Source organism: Aricia agestis, chromosome 16, assembly GCF_905147365.1.
Source record: "Aricia agestis chromosome 16, ilAriAges1.1, whole genome shotgun sequence".
Lineage (NCBI taxonomy): Eukaryota > Metazoa > Arthropoda > Insecta > Lepidoptera > Lycaenidae > Aricia > Aricia agestis.
Window position 1 is genome coordinate 8,070,745 of NC_056421.1, and position 27,092 is coordinate 8,097,836.

At 37.5% G+C, this 27,092-nt stretch overlaps 2 protein-coding genes across 2 annotated transcripts in view; both read right to left on the reverse strand.

The window, feature by feature from the left end:
* LOC121734596 (semaphorin-2A-like) overlaps positions 1–27,092 on the reverse strand; it is a 394,143-nt gene that overhangs the window by 267,576 nt on the left and 99,475 nt on the right. The window lies entirely within an intron of this gene.
* Positions 24,343–26,937, reverse strand: LOC121734605 (spermatogenesis-associated protein 17). The gene is made up of 2 exons (XM_042125191.1): positions 26,566–26,937; positions 24,343–25,586 (listed from the first exon to the last, which is right to left on the reverse strand). Exons 1-2 carry the CDS (start codon positions 26,860–26,862, stop codon positions 24,867–24,869), a joined length of 1,017 nt encoding a protein of 338 aa, XP_041981125.1. The 5' UTR covers positions 26,863–26,937; the 3' UTR covers positions 24,343–24,866.

Below are 27,092 nucleotides of genomic sequence, written 5' to 3' on the forward strand. Positions count from 1 at the left end.
TTAATATTATATTTTACTCAAATGCACACAGAAACTAAAAAAAAATAATATGCCTTAGCCCCCGAAGAAACATTCTTTCGATTGGTGAAAAGCGCATGATTTTACCACGATCAGACGGAACTAAAGACTTTGATTTATAACATGTAGTGATTAATAAAATTTAAATCTAGCTAATTTAAATACAATTGAGTATTTTATGGTCATACCTGTTGCCATTATTGACGGCAAGAGGCCAAATTCAGGCATATGTTGTATGGGAGCCTCCTTCATATTATACTTTCTTTATTTTGTTTTTTTTTTTGTATTTGTTGCTATGGCGGCAATATCTAGCTCGCAGTTCTTGAGATACAGCCTGGAGACGGACAGACAGACAGGCTTCAAAGTCTTTGTAATTAGTTCCCATTTTTACTATTTGGGTAAACCCTAAAAAGGGGGAAAATTTCTCTCTTTTTCATTATCTTTGTTATCACATTTTGTTAACGCGGACGAAGTCGCGGGCAACAGCTAGTTTTTTTATAAAATATGGGGGCAAAAGAGCAAACGGGTCACCTGATGGAAAGCAACTTCCGTCGCCCATGGACACTCGCAGCATCAGACCAGCTGCATTGCGTTGCCGGAATTTCAAGAGGGAATAGGGTAATAGGGGAGGGTCGGGAAGGGAAAAGGGCAGAGGATTGGGCCTCTGTTAAGCTCAATCACTCGGCGAAACACAGCGCAAGCGCTGTTTCACGCCAGTTTTCTGTGAGAACGTGGTATTTATCCGGTCGAGCCGGCCCATTCGTGCCGAAGCATGGCTCTCCCACGTAAGCTCCCGCTTACGAAAAACATGCAAAAATTATAATATACTTAATAATTTACACTTCGGCCACTATAAAGGAGTGAGCACACTGAGACGGGCCGTGCCGGGGCTCAGCGTGCCGGGGCTCATTGCAAAAATCCGCCTCCATACAATTTGTATGGAAGCGGAAATCCGCCGTGCCCCGGCACGGCCCGTCTCAGTATGCTCACTCCTTAACCCCTATAATAGCTCCCACACCGATTTCGGCGACGGTGGCCGGTTTCGTAGTACCCAAGAGCACTCTCTATTCCTTTACTCTCATAACCCAGTGGGACGGAAGACCGACACGACTGGCGAGAGATCAGGCGCAGGACCGACTTTTTACATGCCCATCCGACGCATGGATTATCTTACTTGTCAGACAATCAGGTGATCAGTCTGCATTGTCCTAACCAAACTTGGAAATAACATGTTTCCAACGCGGGAATCGAACCCACGACCTCCGAGTCAAGAGCCGCGTGTGTTTTTTTTTAACCCCTATATCACTAATATAGCGAGTGTTTTCACACCGGAGCCCGCGACATGCGAGCAGAGCATTAGCCCACTGTAACGGCGCTCAAGATATTTGCATAACTTATAATAATTTTGCATAATACTCTCTAATGGGCCAAATTTTGTTAAGTGTACTAACTTTGTGGCTAGATAATTTATTCTGATGTTATCGTTATACTATTTTTATCAAAACTTGAAGGTATTTGCTCTATTAATTTTAAAAAGATAATATCTACTAAAATACTAAACTACTAAAATAAGCAATCTAATTAAAAATTTGTATTTCAGCACTGCAACGTCGCGTCGCATTATTGGTAAATTGACATACCATCTGAAGTAAAAATCTTAATTATTTATTTCACATCTGTAGAAACTAGTAACACAGACAACTATTTTGCACTATTTCACAGTGGTACACGAGAGTTACAAAATCTTCGAACTTTCAGAATTTAGAAGAAAACCCTAGTTTGCGGTTTAAGAAAGTTTTTTTTTTTTATCAAATAAGGGGGCAAACGAGCAAACGGGTCACCTGATGGAAAGCAACTTCCGTCGCCCATGGACACACGCAACATCAGAAGAGCTGCAGGTACGTTGCCGGCCTTTTAAGTGGGAATAGGACTACAGGGTAAGGGAGGTAAGGAAGGGAATAGGGAAGGGAAGGGTTGGGCATCCGGTAAACTCACTCACTCGGCGAAACACAGCGCAAGCGCTGTTTCACGCCGGTTTTCTGTGAGCCCGTGGTATTTCTCCGGTCGAGCCGGCCCATTCGTGCCGAAGCATGACTCTACCACGTAACAAAGTCACATAATCCTTCGAGCCCCATAAGGACACCGGTGACCGCGACAACAATAGAATACAATAGCATTTCCAGGAATCCCCGATCGAAGGATAAACAAATTATTAGTTGCATAAATAATATAACACGTCAACCTGAAATGATAATTTGTAGGAAAAACCAATACAAAGACATAATATTATAATAAGTAACGTAATATAAAATATTACAATAATATTAATATTATGTCTTATAGCACTAATTCCAGTCCAGTGAGTCCCACTCTAAGACGTCTGAAAATATAATTCACCCACATTTCGTCGGACATTCCGCATCCTGTCCCTCAAAATGATATTTAATTATCCCACCAACAAATTCCGAAACTCATTCCGGGGAAATATAAAATGAATAGAACTGTCCCCAAGTAATTTTAAACTCGCGAAATCTTTGAATTGCAAATTAGAAGTGAAACGATGTTTGGCGTTTTCTGTTTTCGCGATAAGTTCCCGAGCTGCATGTAATTGCTTAATTTGTTGCACAAGTTTTAGTTCTACCCTCAGGATCAAATAATTTCATTACAAGTTCATCAATAACAAATAACTTGGGATTTGGTTGAAGTTGAAGTAGCGTTAAGAAGGTTGGTTTAAATATTGAAAGTACTTGCCAATATTGTAAACTCGAATATACACAATTTCGTCTCACAGCTAGCTAATGATCGCTAAAACGATTGGTATGAAATTTCTATTTTATATTATATATACATAATGGTTATAAAACAAAGTCACTTTTTTTTACCTCATGTCCCTTTGTTCCCTTTAATCTTTAAAACTATACAACGGATTTTGATAATTCTTTCAGTGTTAGATAGCCCATTTATTGAGGAAGGCTATAGACTGTATTTTATCACGCTAAGACTAATAGGAGAATGTGGAAAATGCGGGAGAAATTCTTGAAAGGGCTTATCTCGCGAACTACTGGAGCAATTTATATGTAATTTGCCACAGATAAGAAGTATCCCACGTGAAGGATTATAGGCTATCGATTTTAATCATTTTTTAGTGGCTATATATTTTATACCCGTGCGACGCCGGGGCGGGTCGCTAGTAGACTATAAACCTATATTTGACAACTATTATTATACAAGGTGTACCAAATCTGAGTGATAATACTGAGTGATCATACTACTTAATTATATGAATCCTTGTAGAGTCGAGTTTACTGTGAAAGTAGCAGCGCTGCAAGACCAATTTTTTTTAAACTTTTGTATGGAAACTCGTGAGTTGTGACGCTGCACCGGGGCGCTTGCCCTTTCAAAGGGCAAAATAAATGTCTTTCAGCGCTGCTACTCTCACAATTAACTCTCTACAAGGAACAAGTAGGTACAGACCCTGAAGTATTATCACTTAGTTTGGTTACACCCTGTATATTTGTTAATATTGAAAACGCTAAATTATGTCTATCAGTTTATTAAATCCACCTTTCCTACTGTTTCCTACTAATAAAAATAATGAAATACAGTTCCAGGTATTTTTTTTTATTTTTTTAAAGAGTCAATGACCTGCACTACTGTCTCGATTCCCCGAATGGTGTATTAGCGCTTTTGATTGGCTAACGTCAAAATGTCAAAATTATGAAAAAGATAATATGTCACCGTAAGATTGTAAACACCGCGAGATTGTAATATGACGAAGTGATGGATTGTAACCAAACAGTTTTCCGATGATTTTAAATTAATTATTTCGTATTTAAAATAATTTCAATTGCCTGAATATTTGATGTATAACATTGAATAAAATTTAGAATATTTAAAGTGCAGTTTGAATTATAAATAAGTTGAATTTTAATAACCGAATATTCAAACAGCACTTTAAATATATCTAAATTTTATTTTATGTTATACATCTCATACTGTTTGGCATTGAAGTTATTTTAAATACGAAATAATTAATTTTAAATCATCGGAAAACTGTTTGGTTACAATCAATCAATCAAACGACAATCGAATGACGACCTCTGTGGCTCAGTGGTGAGCGCGTTGGTAGCTCAAGCCGGGGGTCGCGGGTTCGAATCCCGCCAACGGAACAAAAAGATTTTCAAAGTTCCTGGGTCATGGATGTGTATTAAATATGTGTATCATATAATAAAAATCTTAAATATATGTATAGTATAAAAAGTATTAAATATATATCCGTTGTCTGGTACCTGTAACACAAGTCCTTCAGGTACTTAGCACGGGGCCAGACTGACGTGGTGTGAAGCGTCCATAGATATTATTATATTATTATTATTAATCCATCACTTCGTCATATTACAATCTCGCGGTGTTTACAATCTTACGGTGACAGATATTATAAGAGTTATAAACTTGAACAGAAAAAAAAACGTTAGAAACTGGCCATTATTGCAATAAAATATGATCATAATTATTTAATTGAAAAATATAAAATTTAGTTTAAAAAGCTGATAATAAATAATTGAAATGAACTTGATTTAAACCAGTCTCGCCAAATCGCGGAGTCAGCGATAAACTAGCAGCTCCCAGGCGCGGCTCACTGAACCCCGATTAATTGCCATCACAAAAACGCTATCAAGGCTTTCTAGTTCAATTATCACTATATTATTAGTTGATTTATCTGCAATTTTCTATGTACTATCAAAGATGTGCATGTGGTGGAGCTTTACAATTTGGTAGGGTTATCAGCCGAATACGATCATTATTGACTTATTATAAAAATAACCAGACCAAGTATTTACCAATTACTTGACTCATAATATTTTTTGATAAAATTTAAGAAATAAATACTTGATTTTTTGTAAAGTTAATTTAGCGCCATCTACCGGCAAAACCACGAAGCAAAGTGACGACCGAAAGCGCTATCTAGTAAATTTCACTGGTACTACGTCCGACGCGAGCGGCAAGAACGTCACCAATCATAGATGGCGCTATTTAAATTTACTAGCATGCAGATTTTGAACTACTCTATTGATTTTGTACGTTTGTTCAGGTTTGTGTTGAAAATACAATTGACAAGTTGTTGAAGGAGGCTTTCGTGTCAGTAATTGTGATGTTTCTACACGTTACACGTAGCTCGTCAATTCCATCCAAAATAATTAATAACTACATTGGATTATTATTTTTGGTTTTGTTTACTTACCTACTAGGTAATTTATTTTGAAAGGTAAAAAGCGGTAAAAAGTTTGTTGGCCTTTATACGAAGTTAGATACGAATGTTCAGAAGAATTATAGTAAAAGCTGCAGATGCTACCTTTAACAATGTTTTCTTATTAAACGGAAATAAGGTTAGGAGTTAGGACTAGGTAAATAATCCGTGTATTTTACGTTGAAAACGCTATTGGATAGACAATAGAAGCAACATTAAGGGCCTGTTTCACCACTTCCTGATAAGTACCGGATTGGCTATCCACCACTTAGCTTGACAGCTGATAGAGTATGGAGAATCTCTGAAAAAAGTTGTGGATAGCCTATCCGGCACTTTATCAGGGAGTGGTGAAACAGGCCATGAATATTACATAATGCCTGGTTTCTGAGCTTTTTTTACTGAAGTTAATCTTAACTAGTGCCTATGGTTGACTAATATCAGGTACCTACATCACACAGTCAATTAATCAACAACGTTGTTGATAGATAAATCGCAATAAAAAAACCTCAGAAACATTAGTACCAAAGTAAAATGTTAGTCATAGTAAAACCTTTTACTATGTTAGTATATACTGGTAATCTTCATGTACAATCTAAGTACACACTTTATTTTCCAGTTTTTAGAGTTTGTTGTGTAACCTTTTTTTTTTTTTTTTTCGTTGGGGAAATGCTATTACGTATCCCCGGCGGTCTGGGGATGGCTACCGGGGTATGTGGGACTCCCCAGGGCGGTGAGGCCGCGCCCGGGCATACCCACTAAAAACCCAACGAGTGTTCCTACTTTCCGCTTTAGGCAGAGCCACGGGATACGCGGGATACACAACCGCGACCCTGCCAGCGAATACCCCTAAAGGCACTAGTGCATGGCTGTTAGGCCCACACTGCACTGTACTATGATGCGATGCGCGGAACACTTAGCGCATCGCAGCCAACTCGGGAGCTCGGTGCTGTTGGGTGACGGCGTCCCCACGCCGGTACCCCGAGCTTCCCCGCTAAGTCGGGATGTCGGGCCCATGTCTGGCCCTCTGTATTCGCCTTGGCCTCCTCTGAGGGTCGAGTGACTCCGCCTCACGTCTGCGCTCTGACTCCTCCTTCGCTGACATCACCTCCTCGGCAAATGTCGCGACTGCTCTCCAGGAATTTTCGCTACTCAGCATCGCGCGTACGATCGCTGGCAGCGAAATGTCATTTCCGATGGCGGCTTGCAGAGCCGCTCTTTGTCCGGTCCATGCGGGACAAGCCAGCAGGGTGTGCTGTGCCATGTCCCGTTCGTCGTCGCAGTGGTTTGTTGTCTAACCTACAGTTACATACATAAGTTCAAGCATAAAACAACTTCTTCTTCTTCTTTGTCCACCCCATGTTCCCAGTTCATCTGAGGTCGGGTCTCCCTGTACGTTTGCGCCAGAATTTTCTGTTCTGGGTTGTCTCGGTAGTTAGGCTTTCCTGGTCCATGTCTCTCTTGATGTTGTTCCACCAGGTTGCGGGTGGTCTTCCTGGTCTCTTGTACACGTTTGGTATATTGAGGACTTTCTTTACGGCGTAGGCATCGTCTCTTCTTTGTATGTGACCGTACCATCTCAGTCTGGACTCTTTGACTTTTTCCACAACAGAAGCTACCCCGAACGAGCCCCTTATGTACTCATTGCGGACTTTATCTATGCGGGTTACACCAGCCGCCCATCTGAGCATCTTCATCTCATTCACGTGCAGTTGTTGTTCGTGAGCTTTTTTCATAGTCCAACATTCCGCACCATAGGTAAGAGTGGGCCTTACCACGGACTTATAAACTTTACCCTTGATTTTGATGGGCATTCTAGGGTCACATAGAACACCAGTCAAAGACCTCCACTTGAGCCATGCTGAATTTATACGGTGTTGGACATCTTTGTCTGCGTTTGCATCTGATGTTAGGATGGATCCAAGATACTTAAAGCTCTCTACCTTCGGGAGTGCTATGCCGTCTATGAACACATTATTGCCTGCATTTTCCGTTCCTTCGTAATTACATTCCATGTATTCTGTCTTGCTGCGGCTGATGCGTAGTCCATATTTCTCTATTCTATCTACCCAAAGATTAAACGTTTCTTGTAGGTCAGTGACGGTTTTGCTTATGAGTGCTATGTCATCCGCATAGAGCATGCACCATGGTGTAGGTTGCTGTATGTCACGTGTTATGTAATCCATGCATAGGTTAAATAGAAGTGGGCTTAAGGCTGAGCCTTGGTGTACACCTACGTTCACCTGAAATGAACCACTAAGACCAGCAGGGCTTTTAACGGTGGTTGTAGTACCAGTGTACATGTCCTGAACTATCAGTGAGTATTGCTCCGGGATGCCATGTGATCTTAAGGACTGCCAAACCAGATTTCGTGGTACCCTGTCAAAAGCCTTTTCAAGGTCTATAAAGAGGAGATGTAGGTTTTCTTTATTAGCGCGGTGCTTTTCCATTAAAATTCGAATTGTCTGGATGGCGTCGATGGTAGATTTCCCGGCTGGTAGATTTTCAATCATAAAACAACTAAGTATAATAAAAAAAGGCCATCTAGTCATACAATATAACTACGGTATGCCAATAAAGTTCGCATCTTGTCTATTAATTGGCATAAAAATGTTTGAACAAGGCCCATTATATGGACGGTGATCGGCTCAACCGCTCCACTGGAACCAATTTACTTTTCATTTATAATGAAGTGGCAATCACAGAAACAGAAAATATGCTGATTTTATCTTCTTTCCGATAAAAAATTTATATCATCGGTGCTATTGTACTTATCTATTCATATTGTTACTTTATGTAAGGTTACCACTATTGACATTAGATTAGATGGCTTATAATTTATCAAAAAGGGTTTTCAAAATATGTAATAAATAAATTAATTCTCACAGTGTTTGAGAGCAAACTCCAAAACGGCTCAACCGATTCTAATGAAATTTTGTATGTACCATCGAGGAAATTGATTCCTAGGCAATTGACAGACCAACTTCATTTGGTAGGATCATGTCAATTTAATGTTGATTGTGATCTGTCAAACTACGTAGGAATGAACTTTTCTGATAGTACATAGACAGGTAGGTACGCAATCATCGTGTCAATCACCATCGTGGACCATGTAAAGAGGACCCTTTACTATCACTTAAACAGAGGAAACGAAGATCCTACGGAAGACATAGAGGTCATTTGTCAAGTGACCTCTCAATACGCAGCCATGCATATGGGTCATTGTGACGTCATAACTCAAGTCACGCGCCCGGAACCGCTCGCTTGAGTTATGGCCGAGCAGCAGTATAGCTCTAAGGCTCTTTTGACGCATTGTAAAGTTGTCTATAAAGAAATTATTACAGTATAATATGTATCTTAACATTATAAACCTGAAGCCTTATCTGTCTGTTAATAACTTATTCACGCTTTACCGCTTAAGCAATTTTGATGTAATTTGGTATGGTAACATTGATAGATAGAATGATTTAGAATAGTTTTTGGGCGCAACAAAATGTACGGTTTCTGCGTAACCAATTTTGGCCCAACGGAGTTGTGGGCATCATCTAGCATGAAGAAAATTAATAAGCATTTTTAATCAAAGAGCAAGCAAGCTCTTTGCGTCTCTGTTTGAAGTAAGCCTTATAATATAGACAAGGCAAAACTGATTATTAAGTAGGCCACAGTGCACTTTAAAGTGGTTTGCGGGTGACACTCAAGAGGGGACTGTCCGCCGCAGAGGAAACTTTGTTTTCCACTTGCCCGCGTTTTTCTGTCACTACTCAGCATAGGCACTGATGCGTCAAAATTGTGTAAAATTGACGGATTAAAAAAATTGATTTCTTAAAAAAGAAAACCAGCAGAAGTAAAAACTAGCACCATACCAAAAGTTTCAATTCAGAAAATGTATTACAAACAGCTTTGTATTAAAACGAAGTGAAACTGAGTAAAAAGGTGATAACGTAATATAATTTATCGCTTAGCAAATCTTCCATGAATAATTAATTAAATTTGGGTTGCCATAGCTAATTATTAATTCAAATATCAAAATAATACTGCCTCAACTAATTAGGAGGACATAATTTAAATCAGCCGTTAAATTTGTGTACTCCCGTACAAACAAATTCATTATTAATATACAATTTATCATTTTAATGCCATACATTTAATTTATCGTAGCTCTGTGTCTATAAAATTAGTAATTTACGTATTTTATCTATCTTTAGCATCAGTAGATATAATTTCATAATATTATCTAAGAGGAATATAAACACATTTATGATCTCTAACTAGCTGTTTTCGGTGAGTCGTAAATAAAATAACGCGGTAACCATGCATTCACCGCTAGTTAAAAGGAGCCTATGTCCGTCGTCTAGTCCATATCTGACATCTGTGCCTTTCATCAAAATTGTCCAGATGTTCACGCGTGACTGATGCCTTAACCATGGAATTATTTTTTACAAATAAAATTAATAATATTATTACGATTAATTTCAATCTACAACATCTCAACTGCAGCTGATGTGGAGCTGCAAAAAGTGCCAGGATATTATAAAAACTAGGAGGACGACGAGGGCATCAGTCACTAATCGAGCTGTCAGCCGCAGCGGCTTATTGACTTCCCGATCACGTCGCCGATCTGCATAGTGGTAAGTGGGAAAACACCCTGTTATCCTGGTAAGCTGCATCAAGGATGTCAAAATTAGCTTTAATAACTTAATTATTATAGAAGTGAATTATCTGCAATTTTGCTTATACTACACGCATTTTTAACAGCGATAAAATCAAGTCAAGTCAAGATTAATGAAACCTCTTGTAAAGGCGATTTTAAAACAAAACTTGCAAGGATAAAAAATAATTGTGAATTAACTGTTTTTACAAAAATACAATAAGTATTCACAATATTTAAAAAAAATACACAAGTAAGCAAAAATATAACTGTGTATTCTTATATACAATTTCCTAAAGATATTAGATAATGCATTAACAGGATAGAGCATAATTTCTAGCACGGAATTTTGACAGGTAATAAAATTCGATTATTTGTTTATTTCTGTACGGTGTGTTCCGATTTACCCGCCACGACTGACAGTGACAAATGATGAGATGTGACGTCACATGTCTGTTTAACTTATTATGTTTGTGTCTATCGACTGACTGGTAAGCATGACCATCGTAGTTTCATACATCATCAACTCTTTATAATATTTAGGTTGGGTTGCACACGAGGCGTGGTTAAAGCTAAAGTTATGGTCAAAGTTATGGTTATAGTTAAGGCTAATTTAACTTTCACCTTAAATTTGACCACAGAATTTGACAGAAGACGTTGTTGGTCCGACAAGGCTTTATAAAAACGTGGGCGGGGGCGCTGCTGGTAAAGAAGAGCTGTCAAAAATGGCGTTTTTGTATGTTGACAGCGTTAGTTCCTTTTATCGCCACGTGCATTTCAAGCCTTGTCGAGCTCTATGGTTATGGTTAAATATGGCGTCTTGATGGCGTCCATTTTACTTTAACCAAAGATTTGATATTTTGCATTGTAGTTAAAGTTATAGTTAAAGTAAGTTGGTGCAACCCACCCTTAATATTCCTTATTATAAGACATGGTTTGCCGCATTGTTAGTTTTAGCCAAGCCGCACATTGTCCGAAATTTCTGATCAGAAACAGTTGAACGTCCGCGCTGTCTCTTACATTTTGTACTGAGCCGAGTGAGCTCGAACTCGCCGGAAGGATATTTCGGATAGTGTGCGGGGTGGCGGTCCGGCGAAATTCAACTGTTTCTGGGCCTCTATCATGAGCTCTTAAATTCATTCTTTTTACGTCCTTATTTGACTGTATAAGGACGTATAGTGAATGGATTTAAAAGCTCATAATGGGCCCCTGATCAGAATTCGGACAAGCACATTGTCCGAATTCTGGCCGGGCTTAAAACTATGTGCAATCATTTATTTATTTATTTTGGACATTCATAAAATTATCATGCAGTAAACATAAAAGAAAATAAACATAAAATTAAGATCCAAATTCCGCGCTACACAAAACTTCAATGCAAGTTCACAAACTCGTACGACACAAGTTTAATCAACACATTATGCCGAAGTTATAATGATGACGGATAGTGCGAATCTTCCAGATAATTATTACTATCATTAATAACGCTGTCGACGAATGGAATCGAGATTAATATCGCGTCAGATGTTGCGCTGTGACCTGCTAAATACAATAATATCAGCCGCCATTGTGTCAGTAGCACGCTCCTACGAAAATATAAATGTCGGTCCTATTTTTAGGATAGATACGTATAATTATTGAAGGTAGATTCGTATTTATGGAGAATGGTAGAATATTTTATTATGCCTTTTTCTATTATTACTATTTCATCATGCTTGGTAGAATCGTAATTACAGCAAAAGGTTATAGAACAGCAAAAGGTAGAATCTACACTATCTCACTACATACTGTAGTGGTAAATTCGAAGTATACTAATTTAATATAACAGAAGCTTCAATCCAATCTGGAGAGTGGAGTTCCTATCAAATAGTACAATAATATTCATAGCACAATATAACTTTTTGTGTCTTCACCAATAAGAACGCGATCAACGTTAGTTTGTGAATACCATATCGTTGTATTACACCGAAATCGCACCATATCGAAATCATTATATCGAGGCTGCATTAATGTTGTAACAGTATAATCGGAATCTGGTGTAAAGTAATCCCCCTAAAGCCATTTAAAAGTCTGCACTAATCTAGTCACTTTTGATTAAGCCCACTTACTTTCTTGCATGTAATTTTAGCGTTCATACTTGTACGTGAAAAGCTTTTGAACTAAAAAAGACATTTTGTCGGAACGCTGTATTCCGTTAAAGAATACTGCTGGTAACACCGATCCTTTACGTTACTCAGTTAAGGGTGTGTTCGTCTATAAATATTGGGTTCAGTATAATATCTGTGTTTTATTTTCGTGGCTTGTTGAACAATTTGTACCTACTTTTTTTTTTTTCTCCATACTTTCTGTCTGTAATGCCAAAGGGTTGACTGGTAGGTGGTGGATGATAAAACTCTTTTTTTTATTAATGTGCCTTCTTCTCAGAAACGAAGTTCTATTTAGGGCTTAAAAGCTAAGGGCTTGGAAGGTTAAAAAGAAAAACTAAGAAGAGAGAACTTCAAACCACCCACGTCCAACATTCACATTGTCGAAACGGCAACCAAAAAGAAAGTTACTTCATCTGAAAATGTACCACAATATAAATGGCAGTAGACCATTTTCATATTAGACCACTTCAATTATTTACCACACACACATTAACTTGAAGTAGCAAAAATACTAAGATAGTGGTGGATGGATCACGTGGCAAGGGCATAAACTTATCTCTGCGTTGAGAAAGTTTTGATTTTTATTTAATGAAATAAGGGGGCAAACGAGCAAACGGGTCACCTGATGGAAAGCAACCTCCGTCGCCCATGGACACTCGTAGCATCAGAAGAGCTGCAGGTGCATTACCGGCCTTTTAAGAGGGAATAGGGTAATAGGGGAGGGTAGGGAAGGAAAGGGAATAGGGGAGGGTAGGGAAGGGAAGGGAATAGGGGAGAGTAGAGAAGAGAATAGGGTAGGGGATTACTACCCTAAACTCACTCACTCAGCGAAACACAGCGCAAGCGCTGTTTCACGCCGGCTTTCTGTGGGAACGTGGTATTTCTCCGGTCGAGCCGGCCCATTCATGCCGAAGCATGGCTCTTCCACGTATAAATTTGTGTTCGAGTTGCTCTGTTTTCAATGTTTTATTTGTATTATTCCTGACACGTTTATCGAAACTAAAATAAACTGCGTCAGTAAAAGAGACTTAAGATAAATTAAGTTTCTTTTACTGACGCACTAAATTCGAAATCGAGTTACACTACTGTACTACACGTAAGCTGTGGTTACGCCATGTTGTTTACGTTCGCACGTCCATGCTAGCGCTTACGTCTTGTTTCACTTTTGAGTGGCTATAGAAATTTCGTTAATGCTTTCCTGCAGTTCCAACGCTACTTTTCTTATAGACTTAACTGACGTAGCGCTCCTTGAAACAATGGCTTTCTTTCGTACTGGAGATCTCGCTTTATTTGTATTGAGAGTAATTATTATGCAATACTTAAAGCTAGTTTAAGAAAGTTATAGCAGTACTGTTTTATCTCCAAGCATTAAAAATTACGAAGCAGTGTCGTAATTATTATGTTGTAACCATAAAGTAAATATACCTAGCGGAATAGAGAAACAAAGGCCTGAGCAAGAGAAATGTCACTATCAGTAACACTGCGTGGTAAAAAAAGACGTGTGATATAATATGACAGCAGCACTCTTTTTTGACGTCCAGTTGGCACGTGCCGCACGTTGACAATTTAATCTCATAGAATTCATGTTCAATCATGCTTGTGTAAGTGTATACGTACACATATTTTTCACACAGATGAAAACCAATTTCGGTTTCGTTTGACAGCTCGAGATCGTTGCTCTATTCCGCTAGGTATAATAACTTTATGGTTGCAACCGATTTTAGCGCTGCTACTATTAAAAATACAACTCTCTTTTATAAAAGAGAGTTGCTTAAAATATATACAAAAAATCAGCTTGTTAGGGTTCCGTTTTAGGGATCAGTAGTCAACCAAGTTTTGTTGATTACAGAACCCTATAAAGGAACCCTAAAGAGCTGATTTTTTGTATATTGATAGGTTATTAGTTATTTAATTTAAGAGTAACATTGTCCTACAAACAATTATATTCTACTTATACCTACGAATAAAACAGACCATAATATAATATTAGGACCATCAATTCAAAGTATGAAATCCTTTCTATCTCTGTTAGCTACCACTTTCGAGATTTTTCGCAAATAAAAATGATGTTTGTCTTATCAAAATGAAGCTACTCACAAAAAATTTGCTTATAGTATTCAAAATAAATATTTCTAGGGCTCCCGTACTACAACCGATTTTGCCGAAATTTGGTATAGAGATACTTTGAGTCCCAAGAGAGCACAAAGGATACTTTTTATCCCGGAAAAATGTACGGTTCTCGCGCGATAAACAAATTTTGGCACAACGGAGTTTCGGGCGTCATCTAGTTACATAAGTGTCTAAACACACTAGGCCGAAGTTACGCGGCGTAAATTCCGCATGATTACGCCCGTAATGTATGTTAAATTAAAGACACACTATTCCGTCGTGTTCGTCCGTATTTTGTAATCTTGCGGAATTTACGCCGCGTAACTTCGGCCTAGTGTGTTTAGACACTAATATTTTATCTTCGATATTAAAACCATTTAAAAATTAAGCAAGGTTTTAACGAAGGCGATTTTAAATTCAAAATTACTAGCAAAATCTAGTTCAAAACACCTAACAGTTTCACATTTAAATTTTTTGCTTGAAAAAGAAGAGTTTAAAGTAATTTAAATCTAGAAAGGACAACGGCGAAATTAAACTTGTCAATAGCAGATGTTGCGCCGCGGCTGGCTAGCTTGGAAATAGCTGCGGATTTCATCAAGAAATTAAAATAGGTAAACTGTTATTCCGATTGTTAGATTATAACGTTACGGAATCCTTCAGTATGGACCTAGAGAAAACGGAACCCAAAATATATGAAGGTAGATACTTACTTTTTGTAGGTAGTTTTATTGGTAAGGGAATTTTGTTCATAAATAAGATTTATGAATAAAATTCCTTTACCAATAAAACTACCTACAATATAAAAGTATTAAATGTTAAACTGGTTGTATTTTGGAGTATTTAATTACTCGACTCCTCCCTTACCTCTGAAACTACTTAAAAACTTGACTTATTGGACTAATATGATAATATATAATAAATGGGACTTAAATATCTACCGAAATCCACGTCGAATTATTATTTTTATACGTAGGCGGAACAACGTAGAGCTTTCGTGATATTTTATTTTGTACGAGCCAAGATGAAATACGAAATCTCTCATTATAATAATAATATTATGTGCTCGAAGATTCATATTGTTTTGGCAACTCTGCTAACAACCATAAAGTTAATATATCTAGCGGAATAGAGCAACAATCTCGAGCTGTCAAACGAAACCGAAATTGGTTTTCATCTGTGTGAAAAATATATGTACGTATACACTTACACAAGCATGATTGAACATGAATTCTATGAGATTAAATTGTCAACGTGCGGCACGTGCCGACTGGACGTCAAAAAAAGAGTGCAGCTGTCATGTATCACACGTCTCTTTTTACCACGCAGTGTTACTGATAGTGACATCCCTCTTGCTCAAGCCGTTGTTTCTCTATTCCGCTAGGTATATTAACTTTATGGTAACAACACTGCCTCAAAGCGTCGAACCATTTCACTCAACTAAATTTGGACTAAATTGAAAATCCTTTTCGTACAAAGTTCCATTCATGTGGCCATGTGCTCATCAAAATTGTTATTCCGTTAACAGATTTCAATCAAGCGCCTTGTTTATTGGCACTATTAGGTGTAATTAGGCAATATTACAGTGAATATGAAATGTTTAGCTGTTTCACAATTATTCTGTGTACTTCTGAATTTATTCAGCTTAATAATTAGCCACCGATTTTTTACACAAAATATTTGAGGAGTGTTTTTTAATAGGGCCTATTCGTTTTATATATATATATATATATATATATATATATATATATATATATATATATATATATATATATATATATATATATATATATATATATATATATATATATCGCTAATATATTCGCACGGGTATAAAATATATTACAGCCTATGTCACTAAAAAATGATTAAAATCGATTCAGTAGTTTTGATAATTTCATTCATTTGGAATGGGATAGCCATACTTCGGCATGAATGGGCCGGCTCGACCGGAGAAATACCACGTTCTCACAAAAAACGGGCGTAAAGCAGCGCTTGCGCTGTGTTTCGCCGAGTGAGTGAGTGTGTGAAAAATGTATTAAAGTATTTAACTGAATAAGGATTATTGCCGTATTGGTTAAAATCGCTTCGAAAATTAGCCACTATTTGAAGTTAAAAGTAAATGACAAAAACATGTTATTGTGGGATATCCTTATACTTATATACTATCGCGTTTTCTGTAGACCTTTTCAATGTGTACAATACTTGGTACATTATTTACATGAAGAATAGACCACGTGAAAGGACATAGGTTTCTTTTTTGCGGAAAAATGTACGGTTTCCGTGACATTCCTAAATTACGTGGGCGATGCAGGTATAGTGATCTGTTATACCCTTCCCGCGAGCGCATCGCCGCTTTGCTAGCGCCCACTTCGAGACGGGCGTACATCGCATTTTAATTTCGCCATAACTTCTAAACCAAACGTCAAATTTTAATAATTCAAAGACCAAATATATTCTACACAAACTGTACTTAGTGAGGAAATAATTTATTTTGATAAGGATTATTAGCATGAGTAAAATAAATCCGTTTAAATGTAGTCCAATAGAAATCAAGAATTTTAAATAAAAAATTGGTGGTTGTGCCTCAATTGACATAGATAGGTGTAGTATGTCGTGAACATTTTTGTAGATATTTATAAGATCTACATTTACTTAGAACATTGTATAGTTCTATATTTTATAGTTTAGGCAGCGTACGCAAAATAAGTTAATTTTCTGGTTGTTTCAGAAAAACTGAAATATCTTACGGAACCCTATATTTTCCAAAATAAAAAGTAGCCTATGTTACTCGTAAATAATGTAGCTTTCGAATGGTGAAATAATTTTTAAAATCGGTCCTGTAGTTTTTGAGCCTATTCATTACAATTAAACAAACAAACAAACAAAAAAAGTTTACCTCTTTATATTATTAGTATAGATAGTATAGATATACAAGAATTGCTCGTTTAAAGATTAGATAATGAAGAATCTAATAGAAATGTATGTTATATAAAGGCTGTTTTAATGGGGATGTGGCTTTTTCAATTCGAATTTTAAGATGAAATAAGGTACCTACTTATATTGAAAACCTAAAAATTACGTAGATAAATTTGATTCTTCATATAATTTTAAAGTTTTGTTTGTGGCATATTTTTTTATTTTTAAAATATAATAAAAGCATAAATTAGATCAAAGAAAAGCATAAATTAGTTTCTTATTAAAATACTACCTTACAGTATCCCGTTTGGCATATCTCCACGGTCACTGAACGCTTTCACGGGCGAGAAAAAAAGGCGTAAATCATTCAACATTCTTCTAATTTCTTCGCGGGGGCATTAATTCTCAGCAGAAGTTCACAATCGATACTGGGGAGCTGAGTGGTTCCGTGATCAGTATGAAAAATGCGCCCTGAGCCGAGGTACGCGGTAATTAGTGACCGGGGACGCTTGTGCACGCGACGGTACCTCCATACACTTTTATGTTTGGTACGGTACCTCTATACACTTTTATGCTTAGTACCTACCTCTACAGGGTGTAACAATAGTAAGTGATAACTGATAATATATTTAGGACGTGTATATGTTTCTTGTAGCGAGTTCACTGCACCGAAGGAGCAACCCTTGTTAACTTTTGTATGGGAAAATTCAAGATACTGGAGCGCTAACCCATACAAAGCATAAAAAAATCTTTCAGCTCTGCTACTTTAACAGTGAACACTATAATAGGTAATAAGGAACACAACATGTAATGTGTTATCATTTATTACTTACTTTTGTTACATCCTGTATACATTTTTATGCTTATTACACGGTCTCTACTTTTATGGCTGGTCTTAATATTATTTGGCCCAGGTATTTTCGGGTATTTTAATTTTTTTATTGAAAGTATTTCATGAAGATTCTAACGCATTTTTTAAATATAAAAATTGTAAATGGTTGATCAGCATTACAAATACCCAGCTTTTGGAATTCATTTTTTATTTATCTGCTTGCTTTTAAACCTATTTTTTATAATACTATAAATTTTCGGAATATAAAGCAAGTTATGTGTTAACCTAAAGCGTAAACCTCTCTTCCTAAAGATCAAAATCCATATTGTAGTTTTTGAAAAAGTGACCAATATACTTGATTTCTTCACCGCTGCAGTGTTTTGAGTGCAATCTTTATAATCAATGAAAACTGTAACTTCCCTAAGCTAACTTTTTTACTTTTAAAGGTAAAACATTTCCTTATTTCTCTCAACAATAGGGCATCAAATGAAATTAAACCGTCGTAAGTAGTTTCGACTCGTGCATTTGTTGAGAGCCCCGCGGGCGCCAGCTATCGGCTTTTCACCTTTTCTATTTCTCGGATGATCTTTATTAGAAATGTTCTCATTTATGTTTCTACAAAATAATGTCTTATCTTTTATTTTATGAAAGTCCAAAGCTTATATTAGCGCTAGCCAATACTTAGCGACCTTTTACGCTTCTCGCGCTTGTTACAATAGTTGATTAAAACTCTTAGTTTTCATAATAATATCGATGACCCCAACGAAAAAACGTGCAATCGAAAAAAGACAACTTTTCAGGAAGACGAAAAAACGTTTGGAACCACATAACTTTCACTACATAATAAATAGACAAATATAATGAATAATCAAATTAAAGGTAAAAAATATCTTTAAGCTCATATTTTAAAAATCAAACATTAACAGTTTACCACATATTTAATAAAAACCATATTAAATTATTATTCTAGTGAATAATATGTGACTTGTTAACACTATTGTATCAATGCACGTTTATTCGTGTCATAAATGAAGTTTTAACAAGTGCAGTGAAATGTTGCATGGTTATTCCACGTATATTTTTTTTACTCTGAGCCATGCTCTGGTCATTTACACGCTTATTCTTAACATGGGCCTGCAACTAAGCGGAGATCGTCGTCCCACCTAGTTGGAGGTCGACCTACACCCCGATTTCCCAGCCTTGGTCTCCATTCCAGAGTAAGTTTACTCCAGCGATCGTCTGTTCTTCGAGCTACGTGACCAGCCCAGTTCCACTTCAGCGTACTGATTCTCTGCACTATGTCGGTGACTTTAGTTCTTTGACGAATTGTTTCATTTCGAAGCTTATCCGCCAAAGAAACTCCGAGCATAGCGCGTTCCATAGCACGCTGAGCGACGGAAAACTTACGAGCTAGCCCTGCTGTAAAAGGCCAGGTTTCCGCCCCGTAGGTCATAACGGGAAGCACGCATTGATCGAAGACTTTCGTCTTCAAGCTCTGCGGAATATGCGACGTGAGAATGTGGCTTAGCTTCCTGAATGCTGGCCAACCCAACTGTATCCTCCTATCGGTTTCTCTCTCGAAGTTATGTCTACCTACCTGAAGTATGTGCCCCAAATAGACATATTCCGTTACGACTTCGAGAAAGACACCGTTAACTGCAACCGGTCTCGGGAGAACATGTTCGTTGAACATGACTTTCGTCTTGTCCAAGTTCATCCCGAGACCGATCCGCCGGGAAGATTCATTTAGGTCGTTCAACATTTCCTGCAAGTCCTCCAACGATTCTGCCAATATGACGATATCGTCAGCAAAACGAAGGCGTGAGAGGTACTTGCCATTAACGTTTATGCCACGTCCTTTCCAGTTTAGGGTCTTGAAGGCGTCCTCTAACGCATTTGTGAACAGTTTCGGGGAAATAATATCCCCCTGTCTCACTCCTCGATGCAAATAGATTGGCCTTGTTGTGGCCCCCTGTACTCGGACGGACATAGGCGCGGCATTATATAGACCTTTCAAAACTTCGACGTAACGCCAATCGACTTGACATCGTTGCAGGGCTTACAGAACAGCCCAGGTCTCAACAGAGTCAAAAGCCTTCTCATATACTACTATACTGACGTCAGGAAGCTCGCCAAAAAGATGCCGGGTGAGTTTGGCACGCAGGTCGTCATCATTCTGAAAGCCATCCTACCATCCCTACAAGTAAGAAATGGATCCAACGATCTACGACGCAAAATACAAAGACGATCTTCTGGGTAAGCTCTTTGCGTCTAACTCGACCCTTGATGACCTTGGGATAAAAACCACCGACCATACCACAATGCGGGGGCATCATGTCAGATTAGGTTACATCAGCGCTCAGTGTGAATAGCCCTGCGTGCCCTTGATATCCAAAAGTTGAGTGGGCCTGACGGAATCTCTCCCATTATGTTAAAAAAGTGTGCTTTAGAGTTGGCTCCGGTCTTAACGCGTCGTTTTCAGTTCTCCTACTCTTCTGGCACTGTCCCGGCTTCTTAGAAGATAGCCTTAGTGTACCCGATCCCCAAAAAAGGTGACCGCTCAAATCCTTCCAACCACAGACCAATTGCTAAAACCTCCGTCTTCTCGAAGATAATGGAATCCATTATCAGCTCTTTCGATACTTGGGCGGCCAGACATTATTAAGCGATAAACACGACAAACAGTACGGGTTCCGAAAGGGTCGCTTGGCTGGTTATCTCTTGGCGTATCAAACTCATCGTTGGGCTCAGGTGATGGTGTGGAGAGGAAAGGCATTGGCTGTTAGTTTGGATATTGCGAATGCCTTTAAACGGGTTTGGCTTAAAGCGCTGCTATCAAAGCTTCCATCATAATATGGGCTTCCCGAGAATGTATGCAAATAGGTCACAAGTTTTTTGCCAGATCAATGACATGCTACAGACCAACGGCGTTTAATGCTATGCGGATAATAGTACAGGTGATGTCCTATCTACCGGCTTCCACCATATTTCTCGGTTAAATGTCATTGACAGTTGAAACGAACTTATGTCTCAAATAGAGAATTCACATGAGAAAGTCTCTGAATGGGGTAGACGACACTTAGTCCAACTCCAGCCCGCCAATTCTGCCCGTTCATAACTAAAAAGGCACCAATGGTCGTATATCGTTTTTAGGGCACCTCTTTTACAATCCCCTCCCAGCATTGAAATACTTGGCGTGTACATATCGAGCGAAGTCCAGTTCTGATGTCATCTAGAGGGTGATGCCAAGTTAGCCTCGAAAAAACTTGGTGTTCTTAACAGGCGAGACAGTATTTTAGTCTGAACCAATGCCTGCAACTCTACAAGATGCAGGTTCGCCCTCATATGAAATACTGTTCTCATCTCTGGGCAGGGACCCCGAAATGCCAACTAATTCCTTTGGATCGTATCCAACGAAGGGCGTTCGATGATGATGGCTTGTTGACTGCCATAATGTTTTAAACAGGAAACTTTAAACAACAACTGAACCCCTTGGAATTACGCCGAGATGTAAATAGCTTCACTCTGCATCCTCAATCGGTTGTATCACGGGGAGTGCTCTGAGGAATTGTGCGGAATCATACCTCCTGCAACTTTTCGCCATCGTTCCACGTGAAAAATATACCATTCTCATAACTTTGATGAGTAGCAGTCTTTACAGTTTTTTTTCGCGTAACTTTCTGCCGCGCGTTGTAAATTTTGGAAAGCACTGTCACCAGCAATATTTCCGGACCTATACGACCTGCAAACCTTCAAGAAGAGAGCGTATTTCCTCTTAAAAAGACCGGCAACTCACCAGCAGCTCTTCTGATAAACTTTACAATAGCTCTTCCAATAACCCTTAAGAAAACAGAAAAGACAAGAGCAATTAGTAAAAGATAATAGAATAGCTGTGATTATTATATTCAAAGTTTCGCCATCTGCAATGAGGAATTACTCATAGAAGTCGCTTGCATTATTACACCAATAATCGTGCAAGAGTTATAACCCACAGGAAAGGATAGACACGTGCGCCAGATTGTTTTAACACGTATATTCTGGTGAACTCAAATAAACAAAATAATCTGCAATAAGCGCATGTTTTATTATTAATGTGACATATGTTATTATTTTTCTGTACAATAAAGGTTTACATTGCTATAAAATCTTTATTTTAAGTAAAAAAAAAAAACAAAAAATTTACATAGGTGTATCATAGGCCATGCAAACTTTTTCATGACAGAACAAATCAGCGTTTATAATATTTTTTTAATGCTCTAAAATATAAAAGGTTTATTTAAAAACTATACAAAAATTTAATAAATGGAAATTGTGATTCTTTAACACGTAGACACGTATTCATATAACTTCGGTAAGTTGTAGAATTGTAGAGATAAAGGAAAACAGTAAAGAAATCTCGTAAAACCCGGACAGGTGTATGTAAATAAGTCCCCATGTGTCCCAATAGTGATCAATACTGGGATAAGTAAGTGGTGGGTTCCTGAGGATAGTTCCCGGAAACAATATCCACATATCGGTATCTATTATGAAGGTATTTATGTATGAGCACGTGTGCGTTTGAGCAACAGATATAAATAGAGCAGTATCTTACTTTGGTCCTGTTTCACCACTTCCTGATTAGCGCCGGATAGGCTATCCTCCACACATACACCATATAGTATGGAGAATCTATCAAATAAGTTGTGGATAGCCTATCCGGCACTTATCAGGAAGTGGGGAAACAGGCCCTTAGACAAGTTTTTTACATGACAAATTGAAGCCATACTTATACTTGACATAAATAAAGTTTGTCTGTCTATTTGTTTTCACGCTTAAACCGCTGAACGGATTTTGATGACATTTGCCATGAAGATGTCTCGAGAAAAGACATCTAAGATCTCTCACGTTAAACTTGAGATAAAACACAAATAAAAATACATTTTCTAAAAATGATTCCTAGCTAGATCGCCCCCGAAACCCCCTGTATATTATATTTCATGAAAATCGTTGGAGCCGATTCCGAGATTCCAATAGAATTGCTCGTTTAAAGATATAATATAAAAGATATCATTATAAATCATCTCACGATAAATAGATGGTATTATAATTAGTTATTTTAACAATCTTAAAATCAACCTCTACGTCATAAGTCCTTTCAAAATTGTTGAACACAACTTTGACAAGGACAACAAATATAAAGATAAGTAAATATATTTGTTGTCCTTGTGTCCTATACCCAAAATCCAGGTGGATAATCTAACTTAATATTGTGGGAGACTAACAGAAAAGTGGCGCCAACTATGCTAGTACGTGCTAATTCTTTTCTTGTCTGTCGTCTCGTTGTTTTTTGCACTCGAGCGCGGTGCGTGAACGAGGCAAGTGTCGGCGGGTGTAAATTGAAACACTTGCAAATTTACCCCATAGATTATTCATGTGCCAAACACCCTTACCCAGTCTGACAGTTTCTGTTGACGTACTCAGAACTAAGATCCCGTTCTTCGTGTTTCGGGGAATAAAATAACAAGCGCTGTTTTAATTTTGGTCTGCTTTGTTTGGGTATTTCGGGGGAATATTTGGTTGCTGCTTCCTGATACATTGTAACTTATAAGCCAGTGCAGTTAAGTATTTCTTAGTTTAGGTTTGTAACTTTGTTGATTCTAAAAAGGTTTATCAAACAACAGCTAAATTTAATTCAGTAACATTTCGTAGGACCGTGTTATTAACACCAAAGTTCTTGAAGACAGCTCGAGTTAGTCCGAGGAACAAGACGTATGTAATATTTGGAATTATCCTACACAAACTAAGTTACTAGAAACAGGTAGTGTAACACAGATTTTCCAGTAAGCAAGCTCATGTTTACGAGCTGGAAATCAAAGTAAACAGTCCATTATTTAAGTGGGCGTAATTGCACGGCTTCACAAATCACGTCTACTTGGCGTATGAGTAAAGTGGGTCGCCATTATACACGTTACAAATGGCGACCATGTTCTCAGACATCTATACAATAAGGAGTTAGTTTAGAACCCGCTGGCAAATTCTGACCCTAATAAATTTGCCGATTCGAATAGGCATTGTTAGACAAATGATGCTGAAGATGTATGGAAGACGTGTTACTCTCGAGTTAAATTATTTGTTGGCGTGTGTTTCTTAGCTCATTAACATGGTTATTACTCACATACTGAAAGCAGCGAGAAGCTTGGAACAAGTTCTCGAATTAATTTAGATTAATGGCAATGTTGAAAGATTGTAAAAAAGCAATTTCCGTAGCTTAGACTTTAAATATAAAGCCTAATGACCTTTTTGGGATCAGCATGAGCTGAGTTTTCTTTTCTGATTTCATATTTTATTTAAGATTTAACAATGAACAATGACTATTAGGTATCTCTTAGTAGTAGTAACCTAAGGTAGAAATAAAAACGAAATTTTAAAATAATTTCGCACGGTTTATTTGTAATCTAAATTACATCAAATTTAATGAAACACCGCGTCAATATAAAATCTAAGCGGATTATTCATCACAAAAGCCAGCTCATTACAAAATCCAAATATAAATTCACACGCCAATTTATCACAGCAACGAGATGTTAATTTCAGACAAAACACATTTGCCTTGTAGAGCTTAATACAATTTCTTTTTCAGAGGCGTTTCCTCAAATAAATTACAAGTGCAAAATTCACAACAACAATACCGTAACAACAAAAGGCTAGCGGCTCGCGGCTCGTAACATCCGGCTGACCCAAAACTCAACCCTGATTACGGATTTCCGAACAAGAAAAGAAAAAACAAACTTTTCATACGAAATTTTAACCAAAAGCAAAAATTTTTAGAATTCCTAAAAGGATACTATAGGACAAAGATAAAAATGTAAATAATAGTAAAGTTACCCTTTGTTGCGAAGAACATAAATTGTATGTATGTGATTATGGGGGTCTTCCAAAAAACATGCTACGCTGGTAGCAATTCTACAAGTCCTATTTTATTCTTTCAATCGAACATTTTCTTTTCAACAAAGCGTTTATATGATAATCGACGTAGTTAAACACATCTGACTGTGGCTTATAGTGTTGAACGTATAGGCAGAATCTAGGATCTCTGGGCCAAGATATTGCTTTTAGTTTCTCGTCAGGCTTAAACGGGCCCTTGCAAGTATCAGAATAACGAACTTTTCTCCAAAGAAATGGTTCCTTGTGTACTTTGCTCCGATGAGTAAGACTTTGTCTGGTATCTTCTTTCTCTTTCATAGGTTTTGTTAGCTCATACATATCTGGTAGCGATAAATACCAGTAGTCATTACCCTCTCCAATTATGGGAAATAGTGCTTTGTTTGAGAATTGAGAACGCTGTGCCATAACAAACTTGTCATACTTTCGTTTGAGTTTCCTTCTATATTCAGTATATTTGACAGATTTAAGAAGCTTTTCAAAGTCGGAAAGCTCATTTGTAGCATGATCAGAATACACCCCAGCAATGGCAAACGTTCTGAGGAGATGGTGCAGCTTAAACACAATGAATGCTAGTTTCTGCTCTGCTTCTCTCTCTAAGGTTTTCAGGTTTTCTTCTTTACTTTTGACTCTAAAGTCTTTAACCTCAGCTACAAGTTTTTCTCCTTTATCCACCACATTAGATATCCAATTTCTGTATGAGCGGTAAGAGAATTGAGTGCGTCTGGAATAGTGTCCGCGCCATAATGCCTGTAAGTAAAATTTTATTAAGTGTTTTGATTTTTTAACATTTAACTATCCAGGCACTACTGTATAAGAAATATATTCCACATGAGTTTTTGTTTAGGATTTATAGAGTGTAGCTATTTTCTATACTTAATTTGTATGGGATCGGTTTCCTAATGCACATTTAAAATTATTCTACGTATAAAACGTATGACGTTCGCTCGAATGCGGTACTACACATCCCTTTAATTCATAGTTCGATCCGATCTTAACCGATTAACAGGATGGTTGACCGCTCAAGTGGTCATCAACTTTAGCGCTCCAGTGCTCTATAACGCACTCAAAGCCGATAATTCCTGTAACTAATTAGTTATAATAATTGCTAAGCTGATTTGCTTCCGACTAGTTTTGGTATGTGGTAAATTATGTTTAGGTATTTTATCTACTAAGTAAGCAAATAGTCAAAAAACCCTAAAACAATTTTTTTGTTATAACTAACAAGCACATTTTTTGCGAGTAGCTTCATTTTGATAAGACAGTCAACCAAGTTTTGTTGATTACAGAACCCTAAAACGGAACTCTAACCAGCTGATTTTTTGTATATTGGTAGGTTAATAGTTACTTAATTCAAAAGTAACATTGTCCTACAAATAGAACAATCCATATTTTAGGCCCATCAAATCAAAGTATAAAATCCTTTCTATTTCTGTTAGTTACCACTTTTAAGATTTTTCGCAGATAAAAAGTTGTTTGTCTTATCAAAAACTTTATTTAAAAAATTAGGTTGTTAGTAATCACAAAAAAATGTGTTCTAGGGCCCTCACTAAAAGCTTAACTATATAATTATTTTGATATTCATGTTTGTTTTTAAGGATTTGTACTGTATGTGTGATTACTTTAAAATATCTGAGGTATGTTGTAAGACGACTAATTTCTCTAAAAGTTAATGAACAAATTGGTTTTACAAAACAACAAGAGATGCCGCAAGTAAAAAAAAATATACTTGAATCCGTGTAGCTGCCACGGCGTAATATTTCGCATGTTTATTACGGAGAGCCTCGCTCAAAGCGATGCGGTATGCTCTCCGTGCGATGTGGACTCGGAACGCGCACTGTATTACAGTCGCATTCCTCGCCAGCCAGGCCATGTGCTTCCTGATTAAATATCCCCGCGTCATCCGCTGCAACAGGACCACGGCTTTGAATCGCGCGTGACGACGACTTTCGGCCAAATCCGCACGTTGCTGGAGTTCCGTGAAATACTCTTCGGTCGTCGGCAGAAAGCTATGCATGCTTGCCATGATTGTGCAATTTCAATATATTGTACCCGATGTATGTTTTTCTCTATGATATATTGTTTTGTTCACACAAAAACATTTTTGAGGTTTTGTTTTGAATATCATGCGTCAAAAGTGACGTTTTGTTTTTTTTTAACTATTTTTTTTATATAATATGATATTGAATGAACTGTAACTTCTTGGTGGCGATTCATGATTCACAGTAATAAACTAATAATACAAGGTGTAATAAA

What these genes read in the sequence shown, in the direction of transcription:
- LOC121734605 (XM_042125191.1), bottom strand. Translation starts at nt 26,862, where the DNA reads ATGGCAAGCATGCATAGCTTTCTGCCGACGACCGAAGAGTATTTCACG. An exon ending in TGGCAGCTACACGGATTCAA is followed by an intron (nt 25,587 to 26,565) that starts GTATATTTTTTT and finishes TTTTACTTACAG; the next exon opens with GCATTATGGCGCGGACACTA.